Source organism: Arvicanthis niloticus, chromosome 20 (assembly GCF_011762505.2).
Source record: "Arvicanthis niloticus isolate mArvNil1 chromosome 20, mArvNil1.pat.X, whole genome shotgun sequence".
Lineage (NCBI taxonomy): Eukaryota > Metazoa > Chordata > Mammalia > Rodentia > Muridae > Arvicanthis > Arvicanthis niloticus.
This window is the reverse complement of record NC_047677.1, coordinates 44,981,025-45,002,187: the sequence shown is the minus strand read 5'-3', so window position 1 is coordinate 45,002,187 and position 21,163 is coordinate 44,981,025. Positions and strand designations below refer to the sequence as shown.

The 21,163-nt window shown below is 41.5% G+C and overlaps 1 protein-coding gene across 1 annotated transcript in view; it reads left to right on the top strand.

Moving 5' to 3' along the window:
• Positions 1-21,163, top strand: part of Zfand3 (zinc finger AN1-type containing 3) — a 193,911-nt gene that overhangs the window by 114,919 nt on the left and 57,829 nt on the right. Inside the window, exon 3 of the mRNA XM_034524491.2 lies at positions 16,067-16,249. Within this exon, the coding sequence (XP_034380382.1) occupies positions 16,067-16,249 (183 nt within the window). The remainder of the gene's footprint in view (positions 1-16,066; positions 16,250-21,163) is intronic.

The following is a 21,163-nucleotide window of genomic DNA, read 5'->3' as shown; positions in this document are numbered from 1 at the left end:
AACATATTCATCCTAAAAAATCCCAACAACAAACAAACCCTGCTCTTTTATCTCGTCCAGTACTCATCTGTCCCGAGGACTTTAGAGCATATCATACATAGCTAAACCTACACAGTTACATAATGTTATCTTTTTTGTTCTAAGAAAAATGTATTGTGCTGGTTTAACAAGCATCATAGTCACTACCCATACTATGTTAAAGGTGGGCACTTGGGTACGCTCTTAACATTTAAAAATCTTCAATGAATATAGATGCTTTGTCTGCATGTGTGTCTGTGTGCATGTATGGCTATGTGAAGGTGTCAGATACCCTAGAACTGAAGATACAGACAGCTGTGAGCTGCCAGGCAGGTGCTGGGAATCCAACCTAGGTCCTCTGGAAGAGTGACTAGTATTTTTAACCACGTAGCCATCTCTCCAGCCCCCTTGGAATAAGAGACCTTTGATAGGATTTTCTCCATGATAGTGACCTTAGGTGATACTGATAATACAATTGAAAGATCATAGTAGACAGGTGAAAGATACTTAATTTTAGTGTTGATAAAGGAAGCACCCATGTCCAGACCATTGTGGGACTGTCATTAGGATGGACCCAGGTAGGGTTCCCACAAGCCACTTCGGACACTTGTTAATTAGAAAGAGGTCTCCGTGAGGTGGGATGGATGTGCAGCTTGTGCTGGTTGTCATAGACACTAGCCAGATGACTGTGCTAATGCACAAGGTGTGTAGGTAGTATGTCGTCTTTAATCCCAGTACTCTAGGGCAAGCCCGGTTTACATAGAGTTTCAGGCCAGCCACGGCTAGAGAGTTAAGACCAAGTCTCCAACTATAGCCAAATCAAAGTGTGTGGAAGTAACTGATAAGAGCCTGTCACTCAGTTCTTTTCATGTTTACTGCAGCCATTGTGTGACTCAGAAATAAGGAACAAATATATCTTTAATCCTTTCTGACGGAGTGGGTTTTTTTTTTTTTTTTTTGTTCATAGGATCTAAATTGTACTAGCTACTGGTAGGGCAGGATATATTGCAAGTGCAGGGTAGCAGAAAGGTTGGGTGGAGCATAAAAGCAGAGAGTCCACATAGGAGCATCACATTGCTGGAGCAGCTGAGGGTTTTAAAGGGGATCAGTCACTGCTTCCAAGCGCTTTGGATTTTTGCATGTCCTTCTGCCCTTTACATTGCCATTTTAAAGATGCATAAAGACCCCCCAGAGTAGACTCTGTTAGTGCATGTCTGTTTCTCTCTTATTTATTTAGCTATTTTATTTATTTACGTTTTAAGTCTGTTTCTCTCTTAACCTGTTGATGGCTCATTCTGCTTTTTCTCGGAGAGAAAGGCTGAGGTGATATCCGTGCAGCTGTTTGACTGCAATCAAAGTGGAGAAACGACAACTTTAAAGTATCTCCAACTGAAATGTCCCATTTTAATTAGGACTGGAAAGAACACCCTGGGCAATGGTAAAGCTGGGATAGTTTCAAATGGTAGAGATAAACCCAGGCTCCTAGAATGGGTGGCCTCCTGAGAGAGGACCGTCTGAGAGTATGTCAGATAGATACTTATCTGACAGAGGTCAATTGAAAGTCATTTCCCTGTCTGATGTTTAACTTTCCTCATTTCTGCCATGGTTTACAAAATGTAGAACCATCAGCAATTCCTCTGATACCAGTAGACCTTCATAGCTATTTGTCTGTGCTAGATAACCTTAGTCTTCCATGTTTTGGATGTCATCCTAGATGCAGAAGTCTTGAAAGCAAGACAGACCACAGACAGGCTGGATGCAGTCCTTGTGCTCTCCTTGGGGTCATGCTGTCTATTGAAGCTGTCAGATCGCATCCTGGGTTAAACTCAGGTTTGTAGATCAGGCCAATTGGGATCTGGCTGGCTTTGCCAGAGTAAAGCAAAAAAAGTAAAACCACAGATCTTAAAGTGACAAGTTTAGGGTAGGTTGGGAATAAGACGACATGTATCAGGTTTCTTAGTCTGGGATCAACAGGCTCTATGGTTAGGTCTCTAAAATTTACAGAGAATTTCCAATTATGTATTCCTCTCTGTTTCTTTGTATATTGTTAAACTATGCATTTTTAAAAGAGAACATGAGGTCTGCTTTTATAAGTATACTGTTTCTTTGAAATTCAATTCCTTATGAAAGGACAGTCTAGAAGCATATAGAGATTATTTGGAAAGAATGCCATGATGTAAAAGTGGCCTCTTTACTCTTTACAGTTTTTCATACTCCTCTTTTTGTTTTTGTTTTTTCAAGACAGGGTTTCTCTGTGTAGCCCTGGCTGTCCTGGAACTAGCTCTGAACCAGGCAGGTGTCAAACTAACAGAGATTCACCTTCCTCTGTCTTCTGAGTGCTGGGATTAAAGTTGTATGCCACCACATCCAGCTTCATACACATTTTTTTCTTCATCTATTGAGGATTTTTTAAAGCTGTCTTAATGATTTGCTTCACAAGGTGCAAGAATATGATATTCAAAAAGTGGAATTATTCTCAGAAGTTTAAATTGAGTATATTAAATGTATATTTTAGTACAGATATATGTAAAAATCATCATTGAAGAAAAGCTAGTTATAGTGTTCAACATATAATAGAATATCAACCATTTCTGTAAAATGTCTACCTTATACCTAGAGTGCACAGATAATGCAGGTGTAAATGCAAGGCCTACAGGGGAGACTCTCCAGCCTCATGGTAATGATGTATAACATAGCCATACTAGGGAAAATAACCATGGCTTTCTGATAATGTACATGTGCACCTATGTGCAGAATATGGCAGATGTCAGATTTAGGTCTGGGTTATGGACAGATGGCATTTGTCATAGTCTTTGTTTTATTTTTAAATGTATTGAAGATCATGCATAAGTAAAAACAAGAATAACAACAACAAAACTATGTCAGTCCTGATGTAGCTTTAGAGAGGGCACTGCTCCTCTTCGTCCCCTCACTTGCACACAAGCAGTCCTGTCCACATTTCATTAGAGATGTTTGAGAAAAAAGTGGACACATTCTAGAAGGAAAACCTAAGGTGACTTATTTTTATGCAGAGATAGTGTATTAAAGAGAGTACGTGGTAAGCCTGCATTTCTACCTTTACCATGGTCTGCATATGCACCTAGGCCTCTTCTACAGAATATCATGGTTGCCAGCACTACAGAGAGTGTTGAAGGGACTGTTCTTGTCAGACTCATCTTAAAAAATAAGTCAAAGACTTATATGTGCTTTAACATTTTTAATTCTGGAAATTTTTATTTAAGATGAGTTTATCATTTTAACAGAGGATGTTGTGACGTGCCTTCAGAACACTTTGCCATGCAATACTGAAGTCACATCCCATCAAACAATTCCCCACTCCCTTCTCCAGGATCCTGACAGCTACCATTCCTTCATCTGCCTCTGAGCTTCTCTACTCTAGATACCACATGTAAATAGAACTGTTCACCAGGATATCTCTCTCTCTCTCTCTCTCTCTCTCTCTCTCTCTCTCTCTCTCTCTCTCTCTGTCTGTGTGGGTGTGTGTGTGTATGTGTATGAGAGAGAGAGAGAGAGAGAGAGAGAGAGATGGGCTTATTTCACTTAACATAATGTCCTTAAAGTTTAGTCATACAGTATATGACAATATTTTTTTCTCTTTAGGGCTGTTCAACATCCCATAGTATATAGGCAGCAGTCTTTATCTTATCTCTCAGTAATTGCTCTAATTGTTGCCATGCAACACGAGAGCAGAGCCTAGCAGGATGCCTCCTACATTTCCTTCCTGTAGGTTTAGCAGTTGTTTGGTTGTGAACTACTATGTAGACATGAGTCTTCTGCAGAAGGGACACAGGTACCTTAGCCAGCAAGATATCACTCCAGCCTTCCTCTGTTGTCTTTCTTTAAAAGGTGGATGATGCCTTTGATAATGTTTTTAGATTAAAATTAAACCCCAAATCAAAACTAAGACACTGTTGTAGATAATTCTGTAAGTTATTTGCTTTGGAATCAAATATACTGAACCTGTTGTGTGAAATCGTTTGGTCTGTTAAACAGCAAGGCAAAATAGCTTTTCTTATGTAGATAGTTACGGACATCTTAATAAAAGCTATACCAGTAAAAACCCATCATCACACAGTCTTTAGTGGCCCTTCTCATTACAGCTCAGAAGCCAGATCTGTTCCTCTTCTGGTTGCTTCTGTGGTGCAGGAAATGGGTTGCAGGGCTTCACGGGCTAGGTAAGGACACTGTTGTAAGCTTACCATGAACTGTGTATCCAAACCGACCTGGCACACTGAACAGTGTACTCTCCTGTGTGTGATAGTTACATCATGGGTCTTGATGGGTGTGATTACTTACATTGAACATTTCTGCTGCAATTTTAATTTGAGTAAAGCAGGACTGATGAACACTTTGTGTTAGTGTTCTGGGATGACATGCCTCCTGTCTGAACTGAGTGGCATTGGTCTCTGGCTATTTTGTACAACTTGAGCACTTGCGTGCTTGAGTCTCAGTTCAGTCCTGACTTTTTGACAGAGCAAGGACTTTGCTGAAGAGAGTGATTTTCCTTGTCATTCTCTGTTTTAGTTTTCAAGAAGAAAGATGAATAGAATTTATCAGCTTGATAAATTCAGGTTAGAGAAGAAATTGGGGATGTGCTACATCCCCCTGCTGTGCTCGGCCTTCCTCTGAGTTTGTACCACAGCATCATTCACACACAGCTGAGTAAACCTGGAAGGGAGCTTTGGGGCTGCTTATGTTTGAGAGATTTTTTTTTTCTCCTTTTTGATTCCATTTGAAGATGCAAAGGTAATTACTCTTTTCTGGGCTTACCATTTTAGATATATATGATTTGTACTGAGACAGTTGAAAGATGGAGTGTGTAAGGAATTACACTCTTCAGCCGCCTCTGGTCATTGTGTCTGTCTCGTACTTTGAGAGCATTTTTGGATCTATTACTTAAACCTGACACCTCTTGACTTAAAGCCTATTCAGTTCTATTTAGGTGATGCTTCTGCCTGTGTTTTTTGGCTGGAAATGTAAAGTGAGCGGGGAGAGTACTCCATAACGATCTCTCATTAGAAATGCGAATATCCCGTCTAATAAGTCTGTGTGTGTTGTCTGCTCTGAAAGAGACAATGGAATTTGCAGCCCTGGCCCCTTGTGGAGCTAGGCCATTCCCATGGTCATTCTTAGCTCCTCCATATTTCCAACTTAAATACAGTTGCAGGTATTAACATGGGCCATTTTAGATGCCTTTCTTTGTGAAATCACCCACATTAAAAAGTGTATTTTGATACTTTTGATTTTCATGACCTGTTTCTAAAACAAAAGTAAACAATGTTAAGCTTGATATGCATGTGATTTACAGGTATATGAGTGAGAACAATGGCTTTTTCTTTTTCCTTTTTCTCTTTTTCGTTTTTGTTTTTTTGTTGTTGGTTGTTTTTGTTTTTATTTTTCAAGACAAGGTTTCTCTGTGTAATAGCTCTGGCTGTCCTGGACTCAATTTGTAGACCTAGCTGACCTTGAACTGATGGAAATCCATCTGTCTCTGCTTCCCAAGTACTGGAATTAAAGGTGTGCACCACCTCACCCAACTTGACTTTCTCTTTTTAAATGAAGAAATCTCCACAAAGGGAAAATTCACATGGCTTAGCAATATTAAGAGAAGATTCTTACTCAGAAATGCATAGCCTAGATGTCTGTCTAATCAGGGTTAGTGCAGTTGGCTGACTACTTTCCAAAGTAGCTTTCCAGAACTTTCCAGAGTTCAGAGCAAAATCCGACAGTTTAATGATGTGACCATCGTATAGCTCTTCATGTAGAAGGATAAGTGCAGACAGTTTAATGGTGTGACTGTCATATGGCTATTAACATAGAAGGGTAAGTAGCAAATAGTTGTTTTTAGAAACAGCCAACAAATGGTGTGTGTCACGTAGCTGTTTGTACCAAGGGCCTTGTGTGTGAAAGCAGAGGACTGATGGTGAGGACTGGCGTGCCCTTACCTTTCCCGTTAGCCAGCAGTACCTCAGTACAAGATTTAAGCTATCGGACAGCATTGAGTAGCAGGGAGCAATCCTGAGAGTTCAACCTCACAGAACACAACGTTATACTATAGGACTCTGTACTATTGACAGCAAGAGGAATTTGCCTGTATTGCATACCACCAGTACTTTAGTTGGTTGGTACACTCGCTCGCTCGCTCGCTCGCTCGCTCACTCAGGTGCTATTAGGTCCTGAGAAAAAGTTTAGATTATCTCCTCTTCACACATGGAGACTGGCCACAGTCACAATCACAATCACTTGCAGCAGTCTGATCTGAGACCTGACTTACTCCAAACCCCATCTGATTTCCTTTAGGCTCCTGTCATCTATGATACTCTTGAAAATAGAATAACTATACTCTTTTCTTTGAGATGAAAATGTGCCTGTATTTATGAATAATACTGTGTACAATAGTCCCTCAGAGCTCTGTGCCTGGGTACTCACTGCTCTTCTCAGCACATGCTGCTTCCCAGCCATCATCTCTGGGTCTGCACAGTGACTTTCTGCTGCTGTTTGTTCAGTATCGAGATTGCCATTGATGACAGCGTTTCTCTCTTCACTTTACTCCCTCCAGACATTCCCTTAAACCAGTCCCTCTTCTTTATGTTCGTAGCCTCTTTCTCCATTAGCAAATATGTATTTTTTATACACACATATTCTCAATATAACCTGTTTAGTCAGTATGCTACTTCTAGGTATGTTTTCAGGGCTGACCACTTGACAGGGCAGTTGGTGTGCTCCTCCCTGATGAGGACTGTCCAGTTTGGCAGGTTCCTGGTTGTCCTCACTCTGTTCCCATCTGAGCAGCCATGATGGTGAGACTTGTTGGGTGTAGTTTCTGATGTTCTTGAGATCCTTTGGCTCTCACAGCCTTCCTGCCCTCCCTCCCTCTCTCCTCCAGTGTGAGAGTGTGTTGTAGATGGCCATTGGCACTGCGCTCCACAGCTCTGCACATTGTAGCTGTAGTTCTCTGCAGTGGTCTTTGTCTATTGCAAAGAGAAGTTTCCTTGATGAGGGGTGAAAATTACTACACTTATCTTGGGTACTAGAACAAGTATTTGTTGAAGTAGTTAGAATTATCCTGGTTTAGTAAATTAATGGTGGTAGATTCTTCTCCAGTAACCAAGATTTCGCTAGCACTGACCTTTTTAAACCATAAAATGTGAGTGAGGAGCTCATGCCTTTTAAGAGCAGAGACACTAAAAGCTGAGGTGTGGGCCCATCTCTCTTCCTTTCTCTTGGCACCAGAGCGTTCTGATCAGGACCAGTCAGTCAGTCACCCGGCCTGGACTGCAGGCTGCAGAGCTCTGTCTGCCCTCAGTAGATCTAGGAAATGAACATAAAGGACAAACCATAAAACCTCCATATTTTAGGGTCATTGTTAGTTTAGTTAGAGTGACTGCAGTAAGAACTTTGAAGCTCTTAGATACTCAAACCTTAGAGGACTTTTTTGTATTTACTATTAGTCATTAAAGTGTGTTCACTACTGCGTACTGCAGTTTGGGTTCTGAACATGAACTTGGAGTGCTGAGGGAATAGGAGACACAGGAAGCTGGGCGCCACCTCTAATGGAGGGCCTGCTCCTGCTAGCACACGGGAGGGGTTAGCTGGTGTCTGTAAGGAGGTCTCTGTAGAGAGCAGTCATGGGCTGGACCTCTGATTGTTCTCTATATACACAGCAAAAATAAATGAATAAATAAAACCAGCACTCATTTATAAAAAAAGTTGTTTGTAAACATCATTTCATTCTTTAAAACAGGTTTTTGGTTTAAGTCAGAAGTTGGCCCATTTATTTCTGGGAAAAAGCTTATTCTTAAGGTATACCATGCTCGGTCACGTTTGAGTAGTAATTTGTGCTGAACTTTTCACGAGTTTAAGTGAAAGCACATCTCAGAAGTAACCCCTCCCACTTTATGTGAAATACACGCTAGTGAGTGACAGGTCCTCTCTGAGATGGCGATGAGGGAAGGAGGATGTGCTGTGTGGCCCTGGTGCAGGTGAGGGTGCTGAGGCCTGCGCAGAAATGGATGCTCCAATAAAGAGGTGTGCTGATGAGCAGGTGCTGGGTCTTCGTAACCTGCTACTATCCCCCGCCCCCATCTCCCTAGAGGGGGAAGTGCCTGTGGGAAGTTCTTGGTCACTTCTCCATAGCCAAATGAAGGGCTAAGCTAAATGTGGTGGCACGTGTCTGTGGTTCCAGCATCTGGGAGGCCAAATCGAGATAGTTGCTGTTGAGTTGAAGACTGCACTTAGACTGTTGAGCCAGCCTGCATTCAGAGCAAAGGTCTGTCACCATGGTTGACTGGAAAGAGCACTAACCCTTTCTTTCTGATTTACCTGCAGATGCTTTCCTAGTTCCTTATGGAATACCTTTGTGGTACATTTGAAGCCTTGGGCTTGAGCTGACAAATCTTTCAGGTTCTCACCTCTACAGCTGTTAGGTTCATAGTACACTCATGCCATTTAGGTGGTTAATGAGAGACACCAAGGACTAGAGGCTTTAGGGAGTTGAGTTCTAATGGCACCAGGATCAGTTATAACAGAAAAAAATCATCTCTTTGGAGTGGGCATTGGCCCTGAGGATGGGTCCAGGGCTGTGCACATGGAGGCAAGTGCTCTACACTGAGCCAGCACACCCTTAGTACCAAACAGACATCTTAAACACAGCACGTTTCCAGATGTTAACTCGGTTGTGTTACCATCCTTACTAATTTTTCCACTCTATATGTGGTTCTCTTGTTGAGCTGTATGTATATATTCATATATTATCAAATGCACAATTTTTGAGACTAAGTTAAAGTCCTAATAGTCAAAAATAGTATTTTCAATGTTTTTTTAAATTGGTGCATATTGTGCTTTAGTCCAAGAGGTAAGTATGTCTGCTGCATGTTAACGATAATACCAATGGATTGTTAGATATTTGCTCTAATGTTAGATGTTAATTTATGCCTTGTAAATGAGAAACCATGTAGTCTGAACAAGCCTTCCTGCAGACACCTGTGCTGGTTGACACTCTGAGCAGTCTTCTGCCTGGGTGTGAAGAATTTCTAGCCTGTATAACAAACTTTGTCAGCCTCATACACTGTTGACTGTTTTTTTGAAAACAGTGTTTGAGAACAGGCTTTAAGATCCAATTTAAGGCTGTCTGTGTTCTCCAGTACAAGTTGGCAGCTTTGTGGTTGAATCTGCGCACATTAGGAGGCAACTTTAGAGACTTTTTGAGTCCTATCGGGAAGCCTTTTTTTTTTTTTTTTTTTTTTTTTACGTTGTTTTTGTATTTTGTCTGGTTTTTTTTTTTTTTTTTTTTTTTTTTTTTTTTTTTAGTACAGGAATAGGTTGTAAAAAGCCAGGCATGTGCTTATCGACAGGGATGCTTATTGTTTGTACTGTGAGTAGAAGCATTCTTGCTTCTTATAAATAAATTTTATAACAATTTAAAATCCATTAGTGTCTAAGAAAATGAATATTTTAAACTTGGTATATTTACCAGGATCCAGTAAGTTAAGCTCAACAAATCTAGGTAGTTTATTATGCGGCAGGCATTGTGTTAGTGCTGGGGCCACAGTACTTGAGGTGCTCACTTATCTGGCAAGTGTCTAATTGAGTACCTTCCAGATAAGGGAAAGCCTTTGTATTTGGCCAAACTGAGTTTCTAACCCAGGGCTTGTGAAAGCTACCCTGCATTACATTTCCACCCTCCATGGGTGACATGAAGACTTTCCCAAGGAAGTGGTGCTTGTGTGCAGTCTTGAAAGGTGAGTGGTGGGTACCAGTGTGGATCCCAGGTTAGGCTTCCATCATCTTCCATCATGGGATGTCAGAGTTTTCTGTGTGGAGAAAGCAGTGTTTGGAAAAGCAACAAAGAAATGGCTTAAGTTGGGGACAGTCGAGGAGGGTCAGTGGCTTAAGATGAAAAGGCAGCAGAAGCCATTTCCCTTAAAATTTATACTGTTTATATGTGTGATGCGAGGTGTGTCAATGGGACATGCTTATATGTGTGATGCGAGGTGTGTCAATGGGACATGCTTATATGTGTGACGTGAGGTGTGTCAATGGGACATGCTTATATGTGTGACGTGAGGTGTGTCAATGGGACATGCTTATATGTGTGACGCGAGGTGTGTCAATGGGACATGTTTATATGTGTGACGTGAGGTGTGTCAATGGGACATGCTTATATGTGTGACGTGAGGTGTGTCAATGGGACATGCTTATATGTGTGATGCGAGGTGTGTCAATGGGACATGTTTATATGTGTGACGGGAGGTGTGTCAATGGGACATGCTTATATGTGTGACGTGAGGTGTGTCAATGGGACATGCTTATATGTGTGACGCGAGGTGTGTCAATGGGACATGCTTATATGTGTGACGTGAGGTGTGTCAATGGGACATGCTTAATATGTGTGACGTGAGGTGTGTCAATGGGACATGCTTATATGTGTGACGCGAGGTGTGTCAATGGGACATGCTTATATGTGTGACGTGAGGTGTGTCAATGGGACATGCTTATATGTGTGACGCGAGGTGTGTCAATGGGACATGCTTATATGTGTGATGCGAGGTGTGTCAATGGGACATGCTTATATGTGTGACGCGAGGTGTGTCAATGGGACATGCTTATATGTGTGACGTGAGGTGTGTCAATGGGACATGCTTATATGTGTGACGCGAGGTGTGTCAATGGGACATGCTTATATGTGTGACGTGAGGTGTGTCAATGGGACATGCTTATATGTGTGACGTGAGGTGTGTCAATGGGACATGCTTATATGTGTGACGCGAGGTGTGTCAATGGGACATGCTTATATGTGTGACGCGAGGTGTGTCAATGGGACATGTTTATATGTGTGACGCGAGGTGTGTCAATGGGACATGTTTATATGTGTGACGTGAGGTGTGTCAATGGGACATGCTTATATGTGTGACGCGAGGTGTGTCAATGGGACATGCTTATATGTGTGACGCGAGGTGTGTCAATGGGACATGCTTATATGTGTGACGCGAGGTGTGTCAATGGGACATGCTTATATGTGTGACGTGAGGTGTGTCAATGGGACATGCTTATATGTGTGACGCGAGGTGTGTCAATGGGACATGCTTATATGTGTGACGTGAGGTGTGTCAATGGGACATGCTTATATGTGTGACGCGAGGTGTGTCAATGGGACATGCTTATATGTGTGACGTGAGGTGTGTCAATGGGACATGCTTATATGTGTGACGTGAGGTGTGTCAATGGGACATGCTTATATGTGTGACGTGAGGTGTGTCAATGGGACATGCTTATATGTGTGACGCGAGGTGTGTCAATGGGACATGCTTATATGTGTGACGTGAGGTGTGTCAATGGGACATGCTTATATGTGTGACGCGAGGTGTGTCAATGGGACATGCTTATGCCACTAAATTGTGAGCTGTAGTGCACGTGTATAGGTTGGGGACAACTGTTAGAAGTCAGTCCTCTCCTTTTGCTGTGAATTCTGGAGCTCAAGACTCTGATCACTAAACTTCCATGGTAACACTTTTCCCTGATGAGCCATCTCACCCTTTCCTCACAAGTCTTTCTTGGGAGACTTCTAGCTTTTTAGCCATGTAAAGATTGGTAGATGCAACAGAGGAGCCTTGAGGGTTTAGGCACATAACTGATATCAAAATTTGGGTTTAAATGGGAGTTTTATTTCTTTGTTTCTCACAACCATTCTGATTGCTATTTGAGACTGGATTACAGTGACTCAGGAAAGGACACAAGGTTTCTGATAAATTACAGCTGATGGGATCTGCAAGTGAGATGTTAGCACAGAGTAGTCCTAAAGAAGTGTGTGTTGGCCAGAGTGTCAGCTGCCGTGAGCGATGAGACTGATGGGGTTTGATATGGAGCCGTAAGGAAGAGAGAATATGGAGACATGATCCCCGGTCTTCTGTGTTCAGCTTCTAGGTACATGTTGTTGCCTGGAAGAGGAGCAGAAAACAGGGTTCATTTTAGTTCCTGAGGAAACACAGAGATGGAACTTTCTCTGTCCTATGTGGGTTGGACCTGGAACCCAACTGGGGCAATGTGGGAATGGAGAATGACAGTCAAAGAAACATCAGGCATACATACAAAAAGCTGGGCTTTGGTGGCCTGTGCTTCCTCCTGAGGCGGGTACCTACTACACACCCTGGGTTCTCCACATTTAGCCTTTTATCAAGTGCAGCTTAAGGAAGAGGGATCAGCTGATCTCTGTAGGAAAGTAGTCTCAGATTGCAGTTGCCTGGGATGAAGAAAGAAGCTGCAGTTGCTAGTTTTCACACATATTAGCCAACCTTTTTGGACCAGAGGAAGCCTCTGAGCATATCCAGGGGAAGGCTTTGCCATTTCCATGGGTCTGAGGCAATGGTTTTTGTTTTTTATTTTTGTTTTGTTTTTTGACACGGCTATGCCCATGTCAATTCAATAATACATATTCACAGGGTACAACAGAAGTCATCCACATCAGAGTCTCTCTCTGTCTTTCTCTGCCTCTGCGCACCTCTCTCTCTCGCTCTCTCTCGCTCTCTCTCGCTCTCTCTCGCTCTCTCTCGCTCTCTCGCTCTCTGTATGGGACATTTAACGATCACCATGCGAAGATAAGAATCTGGTCCAGAATTTCCCATTTTGGCTATTAACAAAGCCAAAAGAGAGTATTCATGAAAGAAGTTGAAATAAACCTAGCTATATTGAGATCTATTTTCTCTTTAAGGTAGGGTACATTGCAAGGTTTTATAACTAAGTCTGTTGGCTCTTAACTCTTGCTTAAGCCAGTTTTTGCTTAGACCATTAACTCAGGGTAACATCCAACACTTAGAATTTTATTAAGATTTTAATCCAGAGGGCTAAAGTTTAGTTTAAGATTTGGCTGGCTACTGCTCATGGTTTTATAGCTTTTTCAAGTAAGATACCTGGATTGATAGGGCTCCAGTTTCTGATGTACATAAGCTGGGAAGATGAGAGGGAGCTGAGAACTCTCTTCTATTAAAGGAAGTTTTAATGCAGTGCTTTGAATGAACCAAACTTTTGAGGTATAGGAAATGAATTTTTATTTGTAAGTGGGTTGAAATAAAACTCTTGGCAACATTCTGGTGTTTTCTGACTGCTTGAAACATGAAGTACTTTTTGGTATGAAATACCAAAGAAAAGCTTCCAGTGGCAACAGAGAGTTGGAGTCTGTGCTGAAGGGCAGTTAGGGTTTGAAGACTGGAGAGGAGATGCAGAAATGTGGAGAACCCCTCCTGCAAGCTCGACAGTGTCCTTTAGTGGCACTGCTGCAGAGGGTGAGCTCAGTCGTGATTCAGAATAACTATTCAGTCCCACCATGCTCTACTCGGGCAGAGCAGTGAGTGGGGATGAGGAGCCACACTTTGCTTGCTGTCCTTCCTTGATCTCCCACTGGACTTTATTTATACCCAGTTTCAGTGTCTGCAGTGGTGATGGAGAAGCCTTGTTACAGCAGACAAGGTCACCTCACTGAGTAAATTAGTGAGTTTCTCATCTCTGGTGATGGTGAAAATAGAAATTTATGGAATTTGCTCATTCATGTGAATAAATGCTAACCTAAGGAACTAGGAGTCCTTATAAAGACTGAATTGTTAGTGGTTCAGAATAGTAATTGGTAGGTATTTTATGTGTGATTTAATGGCAGCATTTTGTTTGAGATTTATGTATTGTGTATGGGTCTTTGGCCTGCATGTTTATCTGCGTGCCATGTGTGTGCCTAGGGTGTCTGCTGAGGCCAGAGGAGCTTGTTGATCCCATGGAACCGGAGTTATATGTTTGTGAGCTGCCATGTAGGTGTAGGAATTGACCTTAGTCCTTTGGAATGGTAAGAAATGCTCTTAACTGCTGGGTCACTTCTTCAGCTCTTAAGAGAGAGGTAAAGGGTAGTGATAGGAAAGGAGGGAGGGAGGGAAGGGCAGGAGAATGAATCTCAGTCATTTAGCCGCTCACGCAGTTGACATTTCTTGAGGCCCATTTTGTCTTGGGACTGGTAAAATGGGTAGGTGCAGCTATGACTCTTGCCTTTGTTTTTTTGTTACACTTGTATGGTTAAAAACTCGTATCTTATTCTGAGGTAATGTCTTGTAACTATTTTATTTAGATCAGTTTATTTAGTTGACCCTTTAATAAAAATACTTTTAAAAGAATTATTTGAGAAGATTATTTTTGAAAGAATTTTAATGATGTTTTAGCCAAGGCTTAAAATGGAGGAAGAGGTACAGTTTTGCGAGGTGTCCCTTGTATCTGTGTGTCAGGTTTGTTCAGGTTCTCTCCTCCATCTTCCTAGCTTGGCTTGTAGAGAATGTGCATTATATACTAGTTTAGCATTTTACTTTAAACTTTAGATTTTCTCAGTGATTATTCAGCAGACTGTTAGTGTTGCTAACTGACAAAAAAGTATCAGGATTCTTATACATGGTTGTGGTGGCTGTGGGGACTCACAAGCTGTGTGCAATAAGAATTTGACATTTTATATCATGTCTTTGAAAACCAGCCTTTCTTCCCAATTGATCTCCTTTTAGAAACTCATCCTGCTTAGATCGTGAGAATTGTGGAAAATGAATGTGACAGTGAGGTGGATTAGCTAATAAATTCATATTCTTCAATATGCCATTAACAGCACGAGTAAAATGTATGGAGAATTAGTCCTGATTTCCTCGTATGTGGTAATGGATTAGCTTTGGAGAGTCTAGCTTTCCTGTTTATTTTAGAATTTTAGAAAAACAAGTGTTGCAAACTTTAGTCCCTGATCAGAAGCAGTAGCTGTCTCTGGACCCTTTGTTACCACTGCCGTCCAGGAGGGGCTCTAGGATGCCCGTCACCTTCTGGGATTCTTGAGTTTCATTGCTTCAGTTCTTCTCTCTGGTGTTGGTCAGGAAGTAGGTGCTGGATGAGATGAGTGTGCCCAGCAGTGCTCTGAGGCAGGCATGTGGACAGTAGGGAAGGTACGCTGACCTAGTGGGACACAAGCAGCTCCAGTTTCTTGTGCCTGAGTAAGTTGGTATCTGTCTGCCTCAAGGAACTGAGGACTATACGAGGTTCCATTTCAGTGAGTACTAGATTCTATTCCATGTCTTTTTGGGCCTCGTAACATATCCTGTTGTGTGGTACACGGTTGTGGAAAGACACTAATCTTTGACATAGGTGTACTAAAAAGATGGTATAAAAATTTTGTATTTTATCTTAAAAATACAAAGGGCATTATTTTGTTCTACTTATGTAGCATTTTCTTGATAATTGATATAATATTGACAAGTCACTTTTAAAATGTGAAAACATGGAGTAAGAAAGTGTCTAGGAGTCATACACAGGAAAGAAGCAGCACAGGAATGCCTGGGGCTTGAGACCTGGAGGCCCCTCCCTGACTGGTCCAGCACTTCCCATCCATGCCTGCCCTGTGCCTGGGGCAGGAGCTGTGTTGTCAGCTTGAATTGCTCTGCTCTAAGAGGAAAACTAGGGAGTTTTCCTTACAAACTGAATAGTGTTGTTTATGCTGTAGCGTTTTCCCGAGGAACTTAAGAAATGAGACCACTAATTAGAAAACCAACCTTGTGTTTTTATGTCTGTTGTAAACTGAATGCAGCCCAATTCCTTTGCTGTTGTAGTCATTTGTTTTACATTTATCCTCATTACTGATAATATACATGTACTCACTGATTCTTGCCATTTTAAATGCTACTTTCTGTGCTGACATTTTCCTTCTGATCTCTCTCATCTATTGGTGTCAATCCTACCCTCCCCATTCTACTTGAAGAAATCTTTGGGTTTTCAAAGTTCTGCATTAAAATCACTGTCTATTCTCATTTGAACCACAAAGGTGTTAATATATAAATTGAAAGTTTAAATCATTCTCTACAGATCATGCACGTAGTTAACAGTTCACTTCCGTGCTTTTCTTTTAGTTACCCACAGCAGCCTTCCTCGCTGTTTCCTGCAACTTTGACACTAACATTAATGTTTTCTAGTGACTGCTCTGACATAAGGTCCTTAATTAACCTGTTTTCTTATCCCCTTTTTTTTCCTGTAGATTTTCAAAAGAAACAACCAGATGATGATTCCACCCCAAGTACAAGTAACAGCCAATCAGATTTGTTTCCTGAAGAGACCACCAGTGACAACAACAATACCTCCGTAACCACGCCAACTCTTAGTCCCAGCCAGCAGTCGCTCCCGACAGAACTGAATGTAACTTCACCGAGTAAAGAGGAATGTAAGTCCCTACCCATGAGAGTCATAGAGCAGCCCAGGAACGTCATCGTGAGTGCCTTGGTCATGACCGCTTAACCTCAGATTTTGTTTAAGACAAGTGTGTGGGTGTGGAATGCTGTGCTTAGCACATCAGAGAGTAAGTGCAGCCACTCCAGAGACAGTGAGGTCTTCTTAGACTAGCCTTCTGTTTCTGTCTGAGGACATGATGGTTTTGGACCAATCTGGACCAGCGGCTATCAGTTCTGGCTTCACATTAGAATCCCCTGGGGATATTTAAAGAAATGTTTTTTATTACATTTTTGAAAGACTTACTTGTGCGTGTAGGTATACTTGCCATGGTTCACGTAGAGGGCAGAGGACAGTGTGCCGGAGTCCATTCTCTGCTTCCACCATGTGAGTTCTAGGGATGGAACTCTGGTCATCAGGCTTGGTGACAAGTGCCTTTACTCACTGAGATAGCTCATCAGCCCACCGCAGAGGATTTAACAAATAATTTTAGTGTTTGTTATTGTCCTTGAGCCTAATTTAACTTTTCAAAGAGAAGAAAGCTCAAAGATTCAGTTTTTAAAGTCTATAGAGAATTCTAATGTACAGCAAGTGTTTAGAATCACCAATCTTAGGAACTTAAACCCGATATAGACTTAGATTGACCTCTTGCCTCTGCTAACTGGCCTTGACTAAGTTTTAACTTAGGTAATAAAAATGCAGGCTATATGAAGAAAGTATATTTTTGTTTAATATTTGTGTGTGTGTGTGTGTGTTTGTGTGTGTGTTTTGAATCTGAGAGTGTGAGGATGTACGAGAGTAGGCATGTACCTTTCTCTCCTGTTAGGCTAAGGGGCCTGGGGATTGAACCCAGTTAGGTGAGTCTGTGTTTCAGTGCCTCTATCCATTGAGCCATGCCACTGGTCCTCTTGTTACTCTTGTGTGTGATGTGCTACAATGATTTCTTTGGGACACAGTGTAACTCATAGTATTTGCCTCTCATGTTTCCCTTAAAGTTGGAATTTAATGTTTCAAGCTTAATGGCTATTTAGAAATGTAATGGTTTAGGCTATTCAGTCTACTAATTTAGGAAAGTTATCAGGGAAAAAATATTTATTTAAATGCTTCCTGTGTTATTGTATATTGAGTTATAATACAGTTATATTGAGAATATAAAACAAGATCTTTAGAAGAGTTTATTGTTTAGCGGGGACATTCAATATATTTGTTACTTTAAATCAGAAGATGGCAAACAGGAGTGATTATTCTCTTCTTTGCCTCGAAGCAATGCAGTACAGAGAGACGGAGAATACTGCTAACATCTTACATTGCACAGGATAACTCTACACCAGAAGTCATCCAACCCAATCCTGTGAGGATGCTGGGGTTAGAAGCCTGACACATTCTGTGTATCTATGTTAGTAGGCCAGCCTTTGTAGTAAATGCTGTTGAAAGGCACTGGCTTACTCAGAAGTGGTATTGAAGACAGACTGTTGTAAAGAGACACTTCTTCACACATGTAGCATGAGCTGTGGAGGAAAGCTGCCTGGAGTTTCTCTTTGGTTAGTGACTCCTTCAGGGCCATTCAGGAAGAGTGAAGTTGGAAAAGTTCATGATTACCAAGCAGTAGAAGCTTGAATGTCCAGCCAAGCTACTAGGACTTTGAACAATAGCTGTGGTTCTAATGAAGAGAAAGTGATAGTGTCACTGGTCTTTTGAAGGAGTATTCTGACAGTATTGTGAGCAGGATAGGTTATAACATTCCAGAAAAGGAGATTTTAATATCATAGCTTGTTTAATGGAACTAGGAAGGCTGTGGAAATCATTTCAGAAAAGAAGAAGGGTGTTAACGCTATGTCAGGGAAGTGGATAACTTTACTTCCTCCTTTCTAGTTTGGATGGCCTTTCCTTCTCTTGCATAATTGCTTTGGCTAGGGCTTATGTAGAGTGCTGTGGGGGGAGGGAGAGAGGGAGAGGGAGAGAAGAGAGAGGGAACGCCTTCTTGTCTCCTGTCAGATCCCAGGGACAGATCCTGAGGATTCGACTTTCCTCATTGGTTATGCTGTTGGCTGTGTGTTTGGCACATATGACCGTAATTGTGTTATCATATAATCTCTTCTGTATGCCCTATTCGTCAGAGCTTTTACTGTGGAGAGTGTTTATCTTTCTTTCTTTGTATTTTGCAAGTCTCATTCTTTAACCCAGTTGGTCTCAAGCTCATAGGAGTTGAGAGGATTCTTCCCCTTAAGTGTTTGGGTTGGGTCTGAATGTCTGGTGTATCTTGTTTAGTAGACTGCGGTGATGCTATCCAGTTCTTCTCTGTTACTACAGTTGCTGGCTCATTGTAGGTCAACTTAGATGTTCTATTTCTCATGGTATAATGTAGGATTTTATCATCTCCTTTGGATTTCCAGATTGTGGGTGAATAGTTATTTGTAACTATTTGTACTAGTTCCAGTGAGCCTTTGTATTTCTTAGCTATCTTTTTATTGTCTCTGATTTTATTTATTTGACTCTTAATTTGTCCCCTTATTTTTACTATTGGTTTTTTTTTTTTAACTTGTGCTTCTCCCCCAGGTCTTAATTTTGTTTTTGTTTTTGTTTTTTCCTGCTTTGGTTCCTCCTTTCCTTAATAATTTCCTGGTAGTTTTTTTTTTTTTTTTTTGTTTGTTTGTTTGTTTGTTTGTTTTTGCTTTTCCAGCTCCTTGAATTATCTGTTTACATTGTTTGTTAGAATCAAATCTTTTTTTTTTTTTTAAGAATTTATTTATTTATTTATTTTGTATAAGTACACTGTAGCTGTCTTCAGACACCCATATGAGGGCATCAGATCTCTTTATGGATGGTTGTGAGCCACCATGTGGTTGCTGGGATTTGAACTCATGACCTCTGGAAGAGCAGTCAGTGCTCTTAACCACTGAGCCATCTCACCAGCCCCGTTAGAATCAAATCTTGTCTCGTGTGGGTTTGGGTTTTGAGTTTTACTTTGTTGTGTGACAGGCTCTCATTCTGTTGCTGTCCTGCTTAGTTTTGTGACAACGTAACACACGCTATGGTTACCTGAACGGAGGGAACCTCAACTGAGACAATGGCTCCATGAGACCCAGCTGTGGGGCATTTTCCTAATTAGTGATTGATGGGGGAGGGCCCAGCTCACTGTGGGTGGGGCCATCCCTGGGCTGGTGGTCTTGGGTCCTATAAGAAAGCAGGCTGAGCAAACCTTGGAGAAGAGAACTCCTCCATGACCCCTGCATCAACTGCTGCCTGCAGGTTCCTGCCCTGCTTGAGTACCTATCCTGGTTTCCTTTAATAATGGACTACAATATGGAAGTGTAAGCCAAATAAACCCCTTGCTATTCAGTTTGCTTTTGATCATGGTGTTTTGTTTATTGCAGTAGTAATGAGACAAGGTACCCAAGCTGGTATCAAATTCTTGACTTTTCCTTTAGTATATGACATTAATTCCCCAAGTGATGTTATTCTTGAGTTGTTTCTAAATTTTGTCTGAGATGTCCTTTGCTTTCTTGGAAACTGATTTCCAGTGATGTCTTAGCTCACCAGAGATTTAAAAATGGAGGTTGGGATGGGGTGTTGAAGGTAAATCTCACCATGAGCCTGGGCTTGTCGCATATCTGCAGTCTCCTGCCTCTACCCCTGAGTGTCAGAACTGTAAAGCAGCATCTCTAGGCTGTAGTGCCTTTAACATGTCCTTTATGTCCTGTAGTTGGCTCTGGCAACGTCTGAGCAGCTCTCTGCAAAGTGAATACCACTGCCACCAAGTAGATATGCTTTTTATTTGATTTTCCAATTAAATTTCTAGTATTCTGTAAGGAGAGCCAGTTTGTCCCTTTTCAGACTGGCTTCTGAAGTAGGGCAGATATTGGACATAACATGCCAGCAGCTTCCAGTAAAGTGTTTGGAAAATATTACCTATTAAAAATATTTTATGGTTTCCTGCTGGGCTGGTTTTAAGTGAAGTATGGAGGGGCGATTTATTTACAGCTCTCTCTGTATTCGCCTTTCCCTTCCCCTTTCTCTAATGAAGCTCAAAGCATCAAGCCGTTTATCAGAGATAATTATACAACAGATGGAGCTTTTCTGATATATAATAGTCTCAAAGTGGAAGATTCTCTCCCATAATAAAGAATGCCCAAACTTTAAATGTCTCTTGATTTTAATTTAAGTTTTTTTTTTTTCTCTAGTACATTTATTTATTAATTCTAAGACTGGTTCTACAGAGCATGCTGCTTTCACTAGGGCTTTGTTCTGATAGATTGATACTTTGCAGTGCAGTTTGGGGATGCCCATTATGCGCTTTATTGAATCAAATAGCTATCATTCAGGAATCACTGTGGATGGTCTTTAAGTTAGTTCTTGTCTATATGCAGGGCTGGAGTGTTTGCCTATACAAACTACTTCTGCTCTACCTTGTTGACGTTCCTGCAGTGCCAGTTGACCTTTAACCTGTCAAAAGTAAGAGCCAATCAAAGCACAAGCACCATTTGCAAGTGCCTCACCTGCTGCCTCAACTTCAGATCCCTCCTTCAGTCAGTCACATGAAATAGGACTGCATTTTCAGATTTGGATTAACAGAAGTTACTTATTTGCCTGTTCGTGTTCTTTGCTTTTCCCCCTTGCTCATGTGTAGGAGTGCTTCATATATTCTGATAATAAGTCTTTGTTAAATATAAAGCCGGAAAATTATAGAAGTAAACAATTCTCAAATTTTATATTTTGTGTTGTTCTACTTTTTCCTGCCCAGGTGTCCTTCCTTTTCCACTTGACTGTGCTGTGCTGCCTGCTCACACTAGTCTCTGTGTGTGCTGCCTGCCTGCTCACACATAGTATCTGTGTGTGCTGCCTGCCTGTTGACACCATAGTCTCTGTGTGTGCTGCCTGCCTGTTGACACCAGAGGCTTGGCCATCAGGT